Raw genomic sequence first — 14,275 nt, 5'->3', positions numbered from 1 at the left:
ATTTATTATGAAGGGTTTTGAATAGAAACCTGTACGTTTCATCACCATTATCTTCTGAGCCATTCAAACTAGACTCTACCAGACACCAAACAGCAAACACACATTCATATTTTGTTTTAATAAATGATAAAGCAAACAATTTCTGGGGTATTATATGTCATCTCAGCTAGAACCATCAGTATGGATTTAGTATGGATGTGGATGAATAGTATAAGCAGTACAATAAAAGTGCAATCAGTGTCTTTATGCATTTCATATGTGGCATATACCTCACATTCCACCAAACTTAAATTATTATGAACAAAATCACAATAGGTCTTCTTGAAATGCTTATGACTTCTCACAAATATCCCATCAAAAACAGCAAATTAATTCTTAAGGACATTCCCATTATTCACTTGAACCTTTTTAGACATATTTTAACTGATATAAACTCACCTGATGGGGTGATGTGTCTCCAAGAGATTTTGGGCTCTGGTTTTCCGCTGGCTGTGCAGATGAGTGAAACATTGCTGCCTTCGTTTACCGTAATGTCCGATGAAATGTCATAGATTTTGGGAGGAACTGTGAAATAAAACATAGAGTCAGATACAAAAAGCAGCAAATCTAATGTAAAGTTTGTTGCAAAATACATGAAAAAAAGATCTGGATCTAAACAGTATGTGAACAACAAGAGCAAAGAATTTTGAAAAAGGAAATTAACTGTTTTATCAAAAAAATGTATGAAACATCTACAGTGCATCCGGAAAGTATTCACAGCGCTTCACTTTTTCCACATTTTGTTATGTTACAGCCTTATTCCAAAATGGATTAAATTCATTATTTTCCTCAAAATTCTACAAACAATACTCCATAATGACAACGTGAAAGAAGTTTGTTTGAAATCTTTGCAAATTTATTAAATAAAATTAAAAAAAAGAAAAAAAAAGAAAATCACATGTACATAAGTATTCACAGCCTTTGCTCAATTCTTTGTTGAAGCACCTTTGGCACCAATTACAGCCTCAAGTCTTTTTGAGTATGATGCTACAAGCTTGGCACACCTATTTTTGGGCAGTTTCTCCCATTCTTCTTTGCAGGACCTCTCAAGCTCCATCAGGTTGGATGGGGAGCGTCGGTGCACAGCCATTTTCAGATCTCTCCAGAGATGTTCAATCGGGTTCAAGTCTGGGCTCTGGCTGGGCTACTCAAGGATATTCACAGAGTTGTCCCAGAGCCACTCCTTTGTTATCTTGGCTGTGTGCTTAGGGTCGTTGTCCTGTTGGAAGATGAACCTTCGCCCCAGTCTGAGGTCCAGAGCACTCTGGAGCAGGTTTTCATTAAGGATGTCTCTGTACATTGCTGCATTCATCTTTCCCTCGATCCTGACTAGTCTCCCAGTTTCTGCCGCTGAAAAACATCCCCACAGCATGATGCTGCTACCACCATGCTTCACTGTAGGGATGGTATTGGCCAGGTGATGAGCGGTGCCTGGTTTCCTCCAGGCGTAACGCTTGCCATTCAGGCCAAAGAGTTCAATCTTTGTTTCTCATGGTCTGAGAGTCCTTCAGGTGCCTTTCGGCAAACTCCAGGCGGGCTGTCATGTGCCTTTTACTGAGGAATGGCTTCCGTCTGGCCACTCTACCATACAGGCCTGATTGGTAGAGTGCTGCAGAGATGGTTGTTCTTCTGGAAGGTTCTCCTCTCTCCACAGAGAAATGCTGGAGCTCTGTCAGAGTGACCATCGGGTTCTTGGTCACCTCCCTGACTAAGGCCCTTCTCCCCCGATCGCTCAGTTTGGCCAGGCGGCCAGCTCTAGGAAGAGTCCTGGTGGTTCCAAACTTCTTCCATTTACAGATGATGGAGGCCACTGTGCTCATTGGGACCTTCAGTGCTGCAGACATTTTTCTGTACCCTTTCCCAGATCTGTGCCTCGATACAATTCTGTCTCGGAGGTCTACAGACAATTCCTTGGACTTCATGGCTTGGTTTGTGCTCTGACATGCACTGTTAACTGTGGGACCTTATATAAACAGGTGTGTGCCTTTCCAAAACATGTCCAATCAACTGAATGTACCACAGGTGGACTCCAATCAAGTTGTAGAAACATCTCAGGGATGATCAGTGGAAACAGGATGCACCTGAGCTAAATTTTGAGTGTCATGGCAAAGGCTGTGAATACTTATGTACATGTGATTTTTTTCATTTTTTTATTTTTAATAAATTTGCAAAGATTTCAAACAAACTTCTTTCACGTTGTCATTATGGGGTATTGTTTGTAGAATTTTGAGAAAAATTATGAATTGAATCCATTTTGGAATAAGTCTGTAACATAACAAAATGTGGAAAAAGTGAAGCGCTGTGAATACTTTCCGGATGCACTGCATATACACATACAGTATATATATATATATATATATATATATATATATATATATATATGAAATAAAAACGTAGGTAACTATTGCTTTTGACAACTAGGTATTGTTGTATTGGTGCATATAAATGAAAATGATTAAACATCATTCTTGAGTTGATTTAGAGAAAAATGGTGTGGAAAACAGGCCTTAATTATTCAGGGCTCCAGACTAAAAAAAATGACTAAGGAGCCATTGGCTCCTAAACTGAAACATTTAGGAGCCAAATGACTGTTTTAGCTTCCACATCACAGAATTGCTCGATTTAGATTGTTGTTCAAAAACAAGATAGAAAGCCAAAGAAGCTCATTAATCGTGTGTTAAATATATAGACTGTATAGTTGAGCGCACAAATTTGCATTCCTCTTTTGTCTCATTAGTTTTCACACTTATGTGTGTGAAAATCCCAGGAGAAATGCTCAAACCAGCCTGACTGGCACCTACAATTATCCATGTGATTACCTAATCAGCTAATCGTGTGGCAGCAGTACAGTGCATAAAATCATGCAGATACGGGTCAGGAGCTTCACTAGATGTTCACATCAACAATCAGAATTGGGAAAAAATTTGATCTCAGTGATTTGGAGCGTGACATGATTGATGATGCCAGACGGGCTGGTTTGAGTATTTCTGTAACTGCCGATCTCCTGGGATTTTCACGCACAACAGTCTCTAGAATTTACTCTGAATGGTGCCAAAAACAAAAAACATCCAGTGAGCAGCAGTTCTGTGGATGGAAACACCTTGTTGATGAGAGAGGTCAACAGAGAATGGCCAGACTGGTTTGAACTGAAAAAGTCCACGGTAACTCAGATAACCACTCTGTACAATTATGGTGAGAAGAATAGCATCTCAGAATGCTATATATATATATATATATATATATATATATATATATATATATATATATATATATATATACACACTACCGGTCAAAAGTTTTGAAACACTTGACTGAAATGTTTCTCATGATCTTAAAAATCTTTTGATCTGAAGGCGTATGCTTAAATGTTTGAAATTAGTTTTGTAGACAAAAATATAATTGTGCCACCACATTAATTTATTTCATTATAAATCTAAAATTTAATTTTAAAAAAGTTTTTGAAATTGATGACTTGGACCAAATAATAAAGAAAAGCAGCCAATAAGTGCCCAGCATATAGATGGGAACTCCTTCAATAGTGTTTAAAAAGCATCCCAGAGTGATACCTCAAGAAAATGCCAAGAGTACATTTCTGCCAAATTTAGGCAAAGTGTGGCCACTTTGAAGATGTTAAAATATAACATAGTTTTCATCTATATGCTGGGCACTTATTGGCTGCTTTTCTTTATTATTTGGTCCAAGTCTTCAATCTCAAAAACTTTTTTTTATTTTTATTAAATTTTTGATTTATAATGAAATAAATTAATATGGTGGCACAATTATATTTTTGTCTACAAAACTAATTTCAAACATTTAAGCATACGCCTTCAGATCAAAAGATTTTTAAGATCATGAGAAACATTTCGGTCAAGTGTTTCAAAACCTTTGACCGGTAGTGTGTATATATATATATATATATACACACAGTACTGTGCAAAAGTTTTGGCACTTGTGAAAAATGTTGCATAGTGAGGATGTCTTCAAAAATAATGCCATAAATAGTATTAATTTATCAATAAACATCATACAAAAGCCAGTAAACATAAAAGAAGCTAAATCTATATTTGGTGTGACAACCTTTGCCTTCAAAACAGCACCAATTATCCAAGGTACACCTGGACACAGTTTTTCTTGGTTGTTGGCAAATAGGATGTTCCAAGATTCTTGAACAACTTGCCACAGATCTATTTAGGCTGTCTCAGTTGCTTCTGTTTCTTCATTTAATCCCAGACTGACTCAATGATGCTGAGATCCGGGCTCTGTGGGGGCCATAACATCTGTTGTAGGGCTCCTTGTTCATCTTCTATTCAATTCTATTTGCAAAGGGAATGTTGAAATCTAAAATTTATATTTCCTACTGATACACTCATTGCAGATTATATAAAAGAACCGTTTTAAGACGAATGTCATGCGCTTAAGACTTTTGCACAGTACTGTGTGTATATATATATATATATATATATATATATATATATATATATATAAAATTTAAAAAAAACTTAGTCTTTCTTTACTGTTACTAGATGGCCAGACACAAAGACTACAAGAGTGCAAACTGAATGAAATCCCAGATGCAGTTTATTGTGCCACTCCAATCCCAATCAATAATAACCAGGAGAAAGAAAAAAAAAGATTTGGTACAAAACACGGGACTTTTAATTATAAAGAAGCCCGAAATACACATGGGAACTATTTTGAAATGTCTGCACTCCCAGTTGTGAGCTAACTGACAGCTGATTCACTGAGAAAGTGATTCGAATTCAAACTGCTAACCTGAGCTCCTGAGTTCAAATGAGCTCTTGTCGGGTGATTAATTATAAAGACCCAGTTCAAAAGAGTTATCTGTTCATGAATCGGACATCATTGCTCGCGCGGTGTTTGTTGTTGCGTGCAGCCAGCGAGCTCATATCATCAACAGAAAGGGTGAAAAGCGGCACGAGACACACTGGTGCTCTAAAGAAGTTCAATAACTCACAAGATGATATCTGACAAAAACGCACATGAAATCACACATCCTGACTGTCGCCAATGGCGACTAGATTTTAAATGTTTGTCGTAATATTTAATTTTGGGTCGCATTTGCGACCATTTTAGTCGCAGTCTGGAGCCCTGTTATTTTTTACTTGATTTTTACTTTGCATTCAAATTTTGGCTGAAATGATTTCTTTGAAAAAAAAAAAAAAAACACACACTTTAAAGTCATTACAAAGCAAATACATACAGTATCGAGATATATTGAATATCGTCAATAGGCTGAAAAATATTAGAGTTATTTATTCATATTAAAGATATTTTCTTTGCCCCAGCCTTAGAGGAAAAATTGCCAAAACTCTGGTGATGCTTTTCTGGCAGACCATACTGCAGGTAAGCAGCCACTGTTGCATGACATTATGTGTCATAATGCACCTTACCCTCTCTGTCACTATACAAACTGAAAACAAATCTAGCTGCAAATCTGTCTTTATTCCCCATTTCATATCACAGGGCCTTCGCTCTCCCTTAAAACCTTAATGTCAGTCAAATAGGGGTTTAAGAATAGTAGTCTCAACTTCTGATTTAGCTTTCCTTCATAAAAACAATAAAAATTGTCAGAGGACTACAAAATTTGTTCATTTTTTAGGTTCAGCTCTGATTCAGTTCTTTGGAGTACATTTCATTTAACTAGACAAAGTCAGACTTTTTTAAAATACCTTTTCAAAATATTCTAAACACCATGCATTTGTTGGCTGAAAAGCATGTGCAAAACTTCCTCAAGACCGATTTTCTTCACAGAAAATAAATTAAGCAGTAATGATCTTTTCTTTTGTTGTAAATTCCAATTAATAGTTATCCTGACATGTAGACTCCCTGCTGCATGCATGCATAACCAGACGCAATATATAATCAAATCATAAATGATGGTCTTATAGAATAAGCAACACTCATCTGGTAAAAGAAGTCAATTAGAGGAAAAAAGACACTGGCAGAATCATAAAAGCCTATTAAAATATTGTATATAAGTTGTCAACAAACAAAAAATTTTCTATTCAAACAAATTGCAAACTCAGAACACAGCTAAGAACATAAGTGTGTAATATGTTTCATTGGTAAGGATGGATCCTTCGTACAGCTAGACTGCAAGGATTTTTTTCGTAATGATGCTTCACGCTACTTCTATGGTTCTGTGATGAGGTAAAGCAGGAAGTTCAGCACTCAATGTGCAAAACACCAATGTACAACAACCACATTCTCAATCCCAAGGCATCAAATACTAACACTTAAGCAAGAGCCCTGCACAGCAATATGAAGACACCAAAAGCAGCCCATTACTCGTTTAAATATTAGAAAATTGCCACCTATGGATACGTTATGGCACAGCTTTGATGCCAACAATGTCAAATCAGAATCAGCTTTATTGCCAAGTATGCTTACACATACAAGGAATTTGTCTTGGTGACAGGAGCTTCCAGTGTACAACAATACAAAAACAATACAAAAACAGCAGCAACACATAGATAATAATAAAAAATAAAAAATAATTATACACATACGTACATACACACACAGACACACACATACATACATGCACACATACACATACGTAGTGCAAATCTAATACAAATCTGTTATCTGTCATGTACAGTGCAAATACAATATGTTATGTACATTGCAAATGTTTTTTTGTTTTGTTTTTTTCAGAGGAATGAAATGGCAGAAGAGGTTGGATGTGTTGGATAAATATAAAAAAGACTAAACTGTGCATTGCACATAGTTATTGCTCAATGGGGCAGTTTAACTGTTCATGAGATGGATAGACTGAGGGAAATAACTGTTCCTGTGCCTGATGGTTCTGGTGCTCAGAGCTCTGAAGCGTCGGCCAGAAGGCAACAGTTCAAAAAGGTAATGGGCAGGGTGAGTGGGGTCCAGAGTGATTTTTCCAGCCTTTTTCCTCACTCTGGAAGTGTATAGTTCTTGAAGGGGGGGCAGGGGGCAACCAATAATCCTCTCAGCAGTCCGAACTGTCCTTTGTAGTCTTCTGATGTCTGATTTCGTAGCTGAACCAAACCAGACAGTTATTGAAGTGCAGAGGACAGACTCAATAACTGCTGAGTAGAACTGTATCAGCAGCGCCTGTGGCAGGCTGAACTTCCTCAGCTGGCGAAGTCAATGTGTGCCTCCCACTTCAGGTCCTGTGAGATGGTAGTGCCCAGGAACCTGAATGACTCCACTGCTGCCACAGTGCTGTTTAGAATGGTGAGGGGGGTAGTGTTGGGGTGTTCCTCCTAAAGTCCACAATCATCTCCACTGTTTTGAGCGTGTTCAGCTCAAGGTTGTTTTGACTGCACCAGTTCTGTATGCAGACTCATCGTCATCTCGGATGAGGCCGATGACAGTTGTGTCGTCTGCGAACTTCAGGAGCTTGACAGAGGGGTCCTTGGCGATGCAGTCATTGGTGTAGAGGGAGAAGAGTAGTGGGGAGAGCACACATCCCTGGGGGGCACCAGTGCTGATTGTACAGGTGCTGGAAGTGAGTTTCCCCTGTCTCAAAAGCTGCTGCCTTTCCGTCAGAAAGCTGGTAATCCACTGACAGATAGATGTGGGAACATAGAGTTGGTGTAATTTATTCTGGAGTATATCTGGGATGATGGTGTTGAAAGCTGGACTGAAGTCCACAAAAAGGATCCTTGATTATGTCCCTGGTCTGTCCAGATGTTGCAGGATATGATGCAATCCCATGTTGACTGCATCATCCACAGACCTGTTTGCTCGATAAGCAAATTGAAGGGGATCTAGAAAGGGTCCAGTGATGTTCTTCAGGTGGGCCAACACCAGTCTCTCAAATGATTTCATGACCACAGATGTCAGGGCGACAGGTCTGTAGTCATTAAGTCCTGTGATTTTTGGTTTCTTTGGGACAGGAATAATGCCATTAGCCATTAATCCCATTAGCTCTCACGTGTCTCGTGACCGATTGTGTCAAGCTCAGGTTCGGATGTATCTTTTCAATGAAATATGACTGCCTTCACAAAGGTGGATGATTTTCAGTTTAAAACCTTCAGTTTCACTCTGTTCCTCACACAAGCTATCATATGGGTTGGAATTCTTTTATAGTGCTTTATATATATATATATATATATATATATATATATATATATATATATATATATATATATATATATATACACACATTATTTTGCCAAAAGTATTCGCTCACCCATCCAAATAATTGAATTCAGGTGTTCCAATCACTTCCATGGCCACAGGTGTATAAAATGAAGCACCTAGGCATGCAGGTGCTTCTACAAACATTTGTGAAAGAATGGGCCGCTCTCAGGAGCTCAGTGAATTCCAGCGTGGTACTGTGATAGGATGCCACCTGTGCAACAAGTCCAGTCATGAAATTTCCTCACTACTAAATATTCCACAGTCAACTGTCAGTGGTATTATAACAAAGTGGAAGCTATTGGGAATGACAGCAACTCAGCCACGAAGTGGTAGGCCACGTAAAATGACAGAGTGGGGTCAGCGGATGCTGAGGCGCATAGTGCGCAGAGGTCGCCAACTTTCTGCAGAGTCAATCACTACAGACCTCCAAAATTCGTGTGGCCTTCAGATTAGCTCAAGAACAGTGCATAGAGAGCTTCATGGAATGGGTTTCCATGGCCGAGCAGCTGCATCCAAGCCATACATCACCAAGTGCAATGCAAAGCGTCGGATGCAGTGGTGTAAAGCACGCCGCCACTGGACTCTAGAGCAGTGGAGACGCGTTCTCTGGAGTGACGAATCACGCTTCTCCATCTGGCAATCTGATGGACGAGTCTGGGTTTGGCGGTTGCCAGGAGAACGGTACTTGTCTGACTGCATTGTGCCAACTGTGAAGTTTGGTGGAGGGGGATTATGGTGTGGGGTTGTTTTTCAGGAGCTGGGCTTTGCCCCTTAGTTCCAGTGAAAGGAACTCTGAATGCTTCAGCATACCAAGAGATTTTGGACAATTCCATGCTCCCAACTTTGTGGGAACAGTTTGGGGATGGCCCCTTCCTGTTCCAACATGACTGCGCACCAGTGCACAAAGCAAGGTCCATAAAGACATGGATGAGCGAGTTTGGTGTGGAAGAACTTGACTGGCCTGCACAGAGTCCTGACCTCAACCCGATAGAGCACCTTTGGGATGAATTAGAGCGAAGACTGCGAGCCAGGCCTTCTCGTCCAACACCAGTGTCTGACCTCACAAATGCGCTTCTGGAAGAAGGGTCAAAAATTCCCATAAACACACTCCTAAACCTTGTGGAAAGCCTTCCCAGAAGAGTTGAAGCTATTATAGCTGCAAAGGGTGGGCCGATGTCATATTAAACCCTATGGATTAAGAATGGGATGTCACTTAAGTTCATATGCGTCTAAAGGCAGATGAGCGAATACTTTTGGCAATATAGTGTATATTATTGTGACTGTACATTTCTCTGATTGTTTTTTACATTTAAAATTATTTTGACTGCACATTTATCTGCTAGGTACTTAATTTTGTTGAAAATTGGTTAGGTTTAGGTGAAGGGATGGGGTTGGGGCTTAAATATTTTTATATAGATACAAATATTATATAATAGTGTAATGTCAATCAAAGTATATTATGACTAGTGTTATCAACAGTACCAGTACTTCGTTACTAAATCGATACTAAAATAAAAAATATGTAACGATTCTAGTGTTTCTGCAGAAACGGTAGTACCGAGCACCAACTCAAACCAACTCAAAGCACATGACAGCTTTAAAACGCTCACAGGCTTATTTTGAACGTGTTACTCCTTGTACACTGAAATGGACAATTAATCAAATTAAAATCGTGACATGTCCTAGTGTGATTTATTAAACCACTAAAGGCTGCAATCTTACTGTGGAAGAGCTGCATACTTTAAATAAATCCGACCGCTCATTCACAAGAAACTCCACAGACATTGAGAATCATTCACTACGCATTGTATCAGATGACAGAGCAGAGCACTAATCTACTGTGAATCACACAGCACATGTAAACCATATATTTATATAATTAAAATCACAGCATTTGCGCTTTAATCTCAGTTCAGCTTTATTTATATAGCATTTAAAACAACAGAGTTGACCAAAGTGCTTCACAGTAAAACAATTTAAAACATAACTTTTCAAAATGACCACATACACAAACACTAGTAATCTAAAATACAAACACTTCAAAACTGTGTCCAACATTTAATTTGTCAGACTCAAAGGACAGTGTAAAGAGATGAGATTTCAGACGTGACTTAAAAGTCTTTAATGATCACACTGTTCCGTGATGTGAACTGTTTATCCGGAAAAGTGAAGCATCAGGCAAAAAACACACGTCATAATAAAAGCACGATCAAAATAAAATCTAGAAGCCTGAAATTGAAGAAATTGAATAAAGATATATTACAACTGTATAGTAAAATGTAATATTCACTATAATAATAATAATAATAATAAATCAAAATATCACAAGCAAGACAGCTTAAATAAAAAAATAAATAAAAGTTTAGCAAAAAAAAAAAAAATGCAATGACATGTTGAGAAGTTCTATTTTAACTTGTTAAAAGTTTTAAGAATTTATTGGTTAGACACCATTTTGATGATGAAATTAAATTAAACTTTAAAAAATTTTCTGGAAAGTTCTGGAAAATAATAATTATTGTTAAACTATAATTATTAAAATAATTAAAAATAACTAAACTGGTGTGTTCAATAGTACATTATCATATTAGCATATTTTTGCTGTAGTATCGAAATTGGTATCGAGAACCATGAAATTTCACTGGTATCGGTACCGACTACTGAAACTTTGGTACCGTGACAACATTAATTGTGACAAAATTTACCTATCTGTTACATGTTTTAGATAGTTGACAATTGGTTAGAATTTGGAATGGTGTTGGGTTAGGGGATCTAAAATACCGATATCATTGTTTAATGTAACTACACAAATATATTTATGAGTAAAATAAAACATATTGTGGTTAAACATGATAATATCCGATGAGACTGCCTGGAATTACCTGCTGCATCACGAAACAGACGCCCACAAGGCTGCTTTTGCCGTCTATACAGTTTATTGATGCACTGGGCACTTGCACAGTTGTCAGTATTTGACATCTTGTGAATGAGAATGAGTTGAAAATGAAGATAAATGAGAAACAGATGAGTAAAAGATCGCAATACATTGCAGTTTTGCAATACACAAAACATCACATTATTATCGTATCAAGACCCAGATATCGATTTAATATCTTAACATCAGGTCCCTGCTGATTTCCTTTCTAAGTGAATATGGGCCTTCCTTTAAATATGTGATTGGATGTCTTTTATTATTATTTTTCCAGACACAAATGTAGTTTTACAATGCAACGATGACAAATTTGGGTTGAAACTATTGAGTTTCTTGAGCTTATAAGTTGGCATAAAAAGCACAGAGGATTTGGTGTACTGAAGAAATAATTCTCATTAAACACCGAGACAGAGTTAACGTTCATTACTGATCTTGTGTGTGCCACCTGCGAATACTGAGTTTATTATCAGCTGGAATGAAACCCATTTTTTTCAAGTAGTTAGATGAAAAGCTGTTATGCTTCAGCACTCCACTGAACAAGCCACCATAAACAGACACAAAGGTAAAAAATGTAGCCTGGCATACTCTAACTATCACTGAACACATAATGAAAGAAAATGTTATTTAATCGCAAACTTAAGGCCTAACCAGGATTTGATTTCTATGAATCCCAGCCGAGTATCAGCTTCAAAGCTTTCGGCCGTAGTTATTTTCAACCTGTTTATTTCCACTCAGACCATTCAATTGGTAAGGTAATGACAACAGCCGAAAAACAAGACAACACTAAAGCCCTACCCTAAGGTCCTATGAAGACAACTTGATGCTTTGTTTTCCATTTAATTCATTAACTGCTACAGGATTGTCATGTTTGCCCATTCTACTCTAATCCCCCCTCCTCTGCTCAGCAGGAGACATTGAGATGGAGCTGCCACGGCTGATGGGGGAGGCATTATCTGTCTCTCAGCCCCAGAGTGAATAAATAAACCTCTAATGACGCCACCTTAAATTACTGAAACGCTTACAGCTATTAAAATGCATAGTTTCCTCTGAATAAAGTGGAGTACATGGCTCGCCTTTCTATAAATTCTGACAGGTTCTCCAGGGCTGACTGCTGCCACCTATTGCTTCACACCTACTGCCAACCCACATTCCAATTATGGAGCTGAAGAAAAAGTGGGCTCCTGTCATAATGCAGACTAGCACAGGCAAGGAGCTAGGGAGAGACAGGCAAAAAATCAGACACAGTCTTATTGATTTGTGTCATATAACTGTTGTCTTCCAAATATTTTTGGCAAGGAATAAAAGAATGAAAAAATAAGGCTGATGTTCTATTAATGATCTTGTATGTTACAGTATTGTGGCTATTAACAGCTTAAATGAAGTGAATTTGTAAATGGGGCCTATATGGCATGTTCATGGTAGATTACCAGTGGAATAGGCAGTACTATAGAAGATGCACTCTCTTGCACAGCTGAGCCCTTCATTAACCTTTAGTTTCTATTCCAAACCATGCCAAAAATACACAGAGACCATCGTAAATTAATTTTTCACCCTTGGAAAAAACACTGGTCATCATTCATTGCACAAGCACTGCTAACTTACATTTAAACAGCATGGTAAAACATTACTCAACAGTCCATTTGACTGAAATTAACAGTTTATGGGTTTTCACGAACCTGGTCTCAAAACAATCACGTTACTATAACTGCATATTTGCAAAATGATTATTTAGCTCATTGTAGGGTATTACGGGGCTAAAGCCTCCCAGGGGTAAAAGGCTCCATTGATTTTATTTTCTCCCAAAATACTAAATAGCAACAAAAACTATCTCAGCACTTTCCTAAACACCTGTTTGTCACTATACACTGCAAAAATGTTCCTGTTCCATGAGATCTTTGCGTGTACTGTCTAAAGGTTGATTTTGTGTAAATTTGATCTATTTTGTTTTTTTTATATTTTTAAAAATTTTGTAAATTGATGTAGCTAATGAAAATCCCTGAAATTAACAAATTGTTTTTGAGACAAAAAGCTTATTTGTCATTTTGAGTTTTGTTTAAGGTCATTAAATAAGGATAGTATTTGGAATAAAAAGCCCCAGGGCTAAAGGTCTCTATTAAACACATTATTTTTCTTAAGCACGGTGTCTCAAAATTAGTTGCATTAGTTGACAAATTTTGCACCTTAACTATTTCTCCTATATCTACACGATACCACACTTGGGGTAAAAGGCTCCCTCACCACCTTTTTTTTTAAACTTAATTTTAATTGAAACAACCTTCCTTTGCTATTTCTTTGCACACAAATTATATTTCTCCATTAATATTCAATAATAATAATAATAATAATAATATATATATATATATATATATATATATATATATATATATATATATATATATATATATATATATACAGTAAATTCCTTAAGGGGTGCCTTTAGCCCCATCGTACCCTATCACAGCTGTTTCAAATAAACACTAGAGGTGCAACAAAAACATTGACTTTCATTCACTTTTTATTCATGAATAAAACGGCTGATTATCAGTTCATAAACACTTATATTTTTGCTCTGTTCCTCACACACTGCTGTCTTATGTCATTACAACACTTAAACTATAGCTCATGACTTGTAAGGCGATACATATAGGCGATAAGCCGTTTGCATTACATAGCAAATAACATTTACAAGCTTATTCATGTGCAATCAAGTTGCGCAGTACAGCTGCACTTGTGATGCAAAGGACTAGGGTACGAGCCCAGAACAGCAAAAGAGTTGACATTTGAGCCAAAATTGTCATAGCACCACAAAATAGCATGGTTGATTCAGCAATTTCAGCAATTGTGTTTTTCATCTCAAATTTGCTTTTATGACAGTATCAATTAGCTTTAAGGTTTAGGGTAGAGAGGCAGGCATAGCTGATTTAAAACTTGATGCAGCATTAACCTTAAAAACCTCATCTGTTTAGGAAAACAATATGTAACTTTTAATTTCACAGTGGACATTTTATCTCGGAAATGCTGAAATACATGTAATGAACCACGTAATGTCATTTTGCAAAATGACTTGTGCAGTTCATGTGGACTCCCGTTGGTCTTAAAACAAATTTGGTCTAATTTGTGGAAGTAAACCACTGTTGATGATGTATAATTGCCTATTATACT

At 37.4% G+C, this 14,275-nt stretch overlaps 1 protein-coding gene across 2 annotated transcripts in view; it reads right to left on the bottom strand.

Annotated features, from left to right (window-relative positions):
• The window catches only part of LOC127448720 (neuronal growth regulator 1-like), a 219,094-nt gene that overhangs the window by 141,211 nt on the left and 63,608 nt on the right, over positions 1-14,275 (bottom strand). For both annotated transcript variants that reach the window (XM_051711476.1, XM_051711475.1), the window contains exon 3: positions 439-564. In XM_051711476.1, the coding sequence (XP_051567436.1) occupies positions 439-564 (126 nt within the window). The remainder of the gene's footprint in view (positions 1-438; positions 565-14,275) is intronic.

The sequence above is a fragment of the Myxocyprinus asiaticus genome, chromosome 12, assembly GCF_019703515.2.
Source record: "Myxocyprinus asiaticus isolate MX2 ecotype Aquarium Trade chromosome 12, UBuf_Myxa_2, whole genome shotgun sequence".
NCBI lineage: Eukaryota > Metazoa > Chordata > Actinopteri > Cypriniformes > Catostomidae > Myxocyprinus > Myxocyprinus asiaticus.
This window is presented reverse-complemented; position numbering and strand designations above follow the sequence as displayed.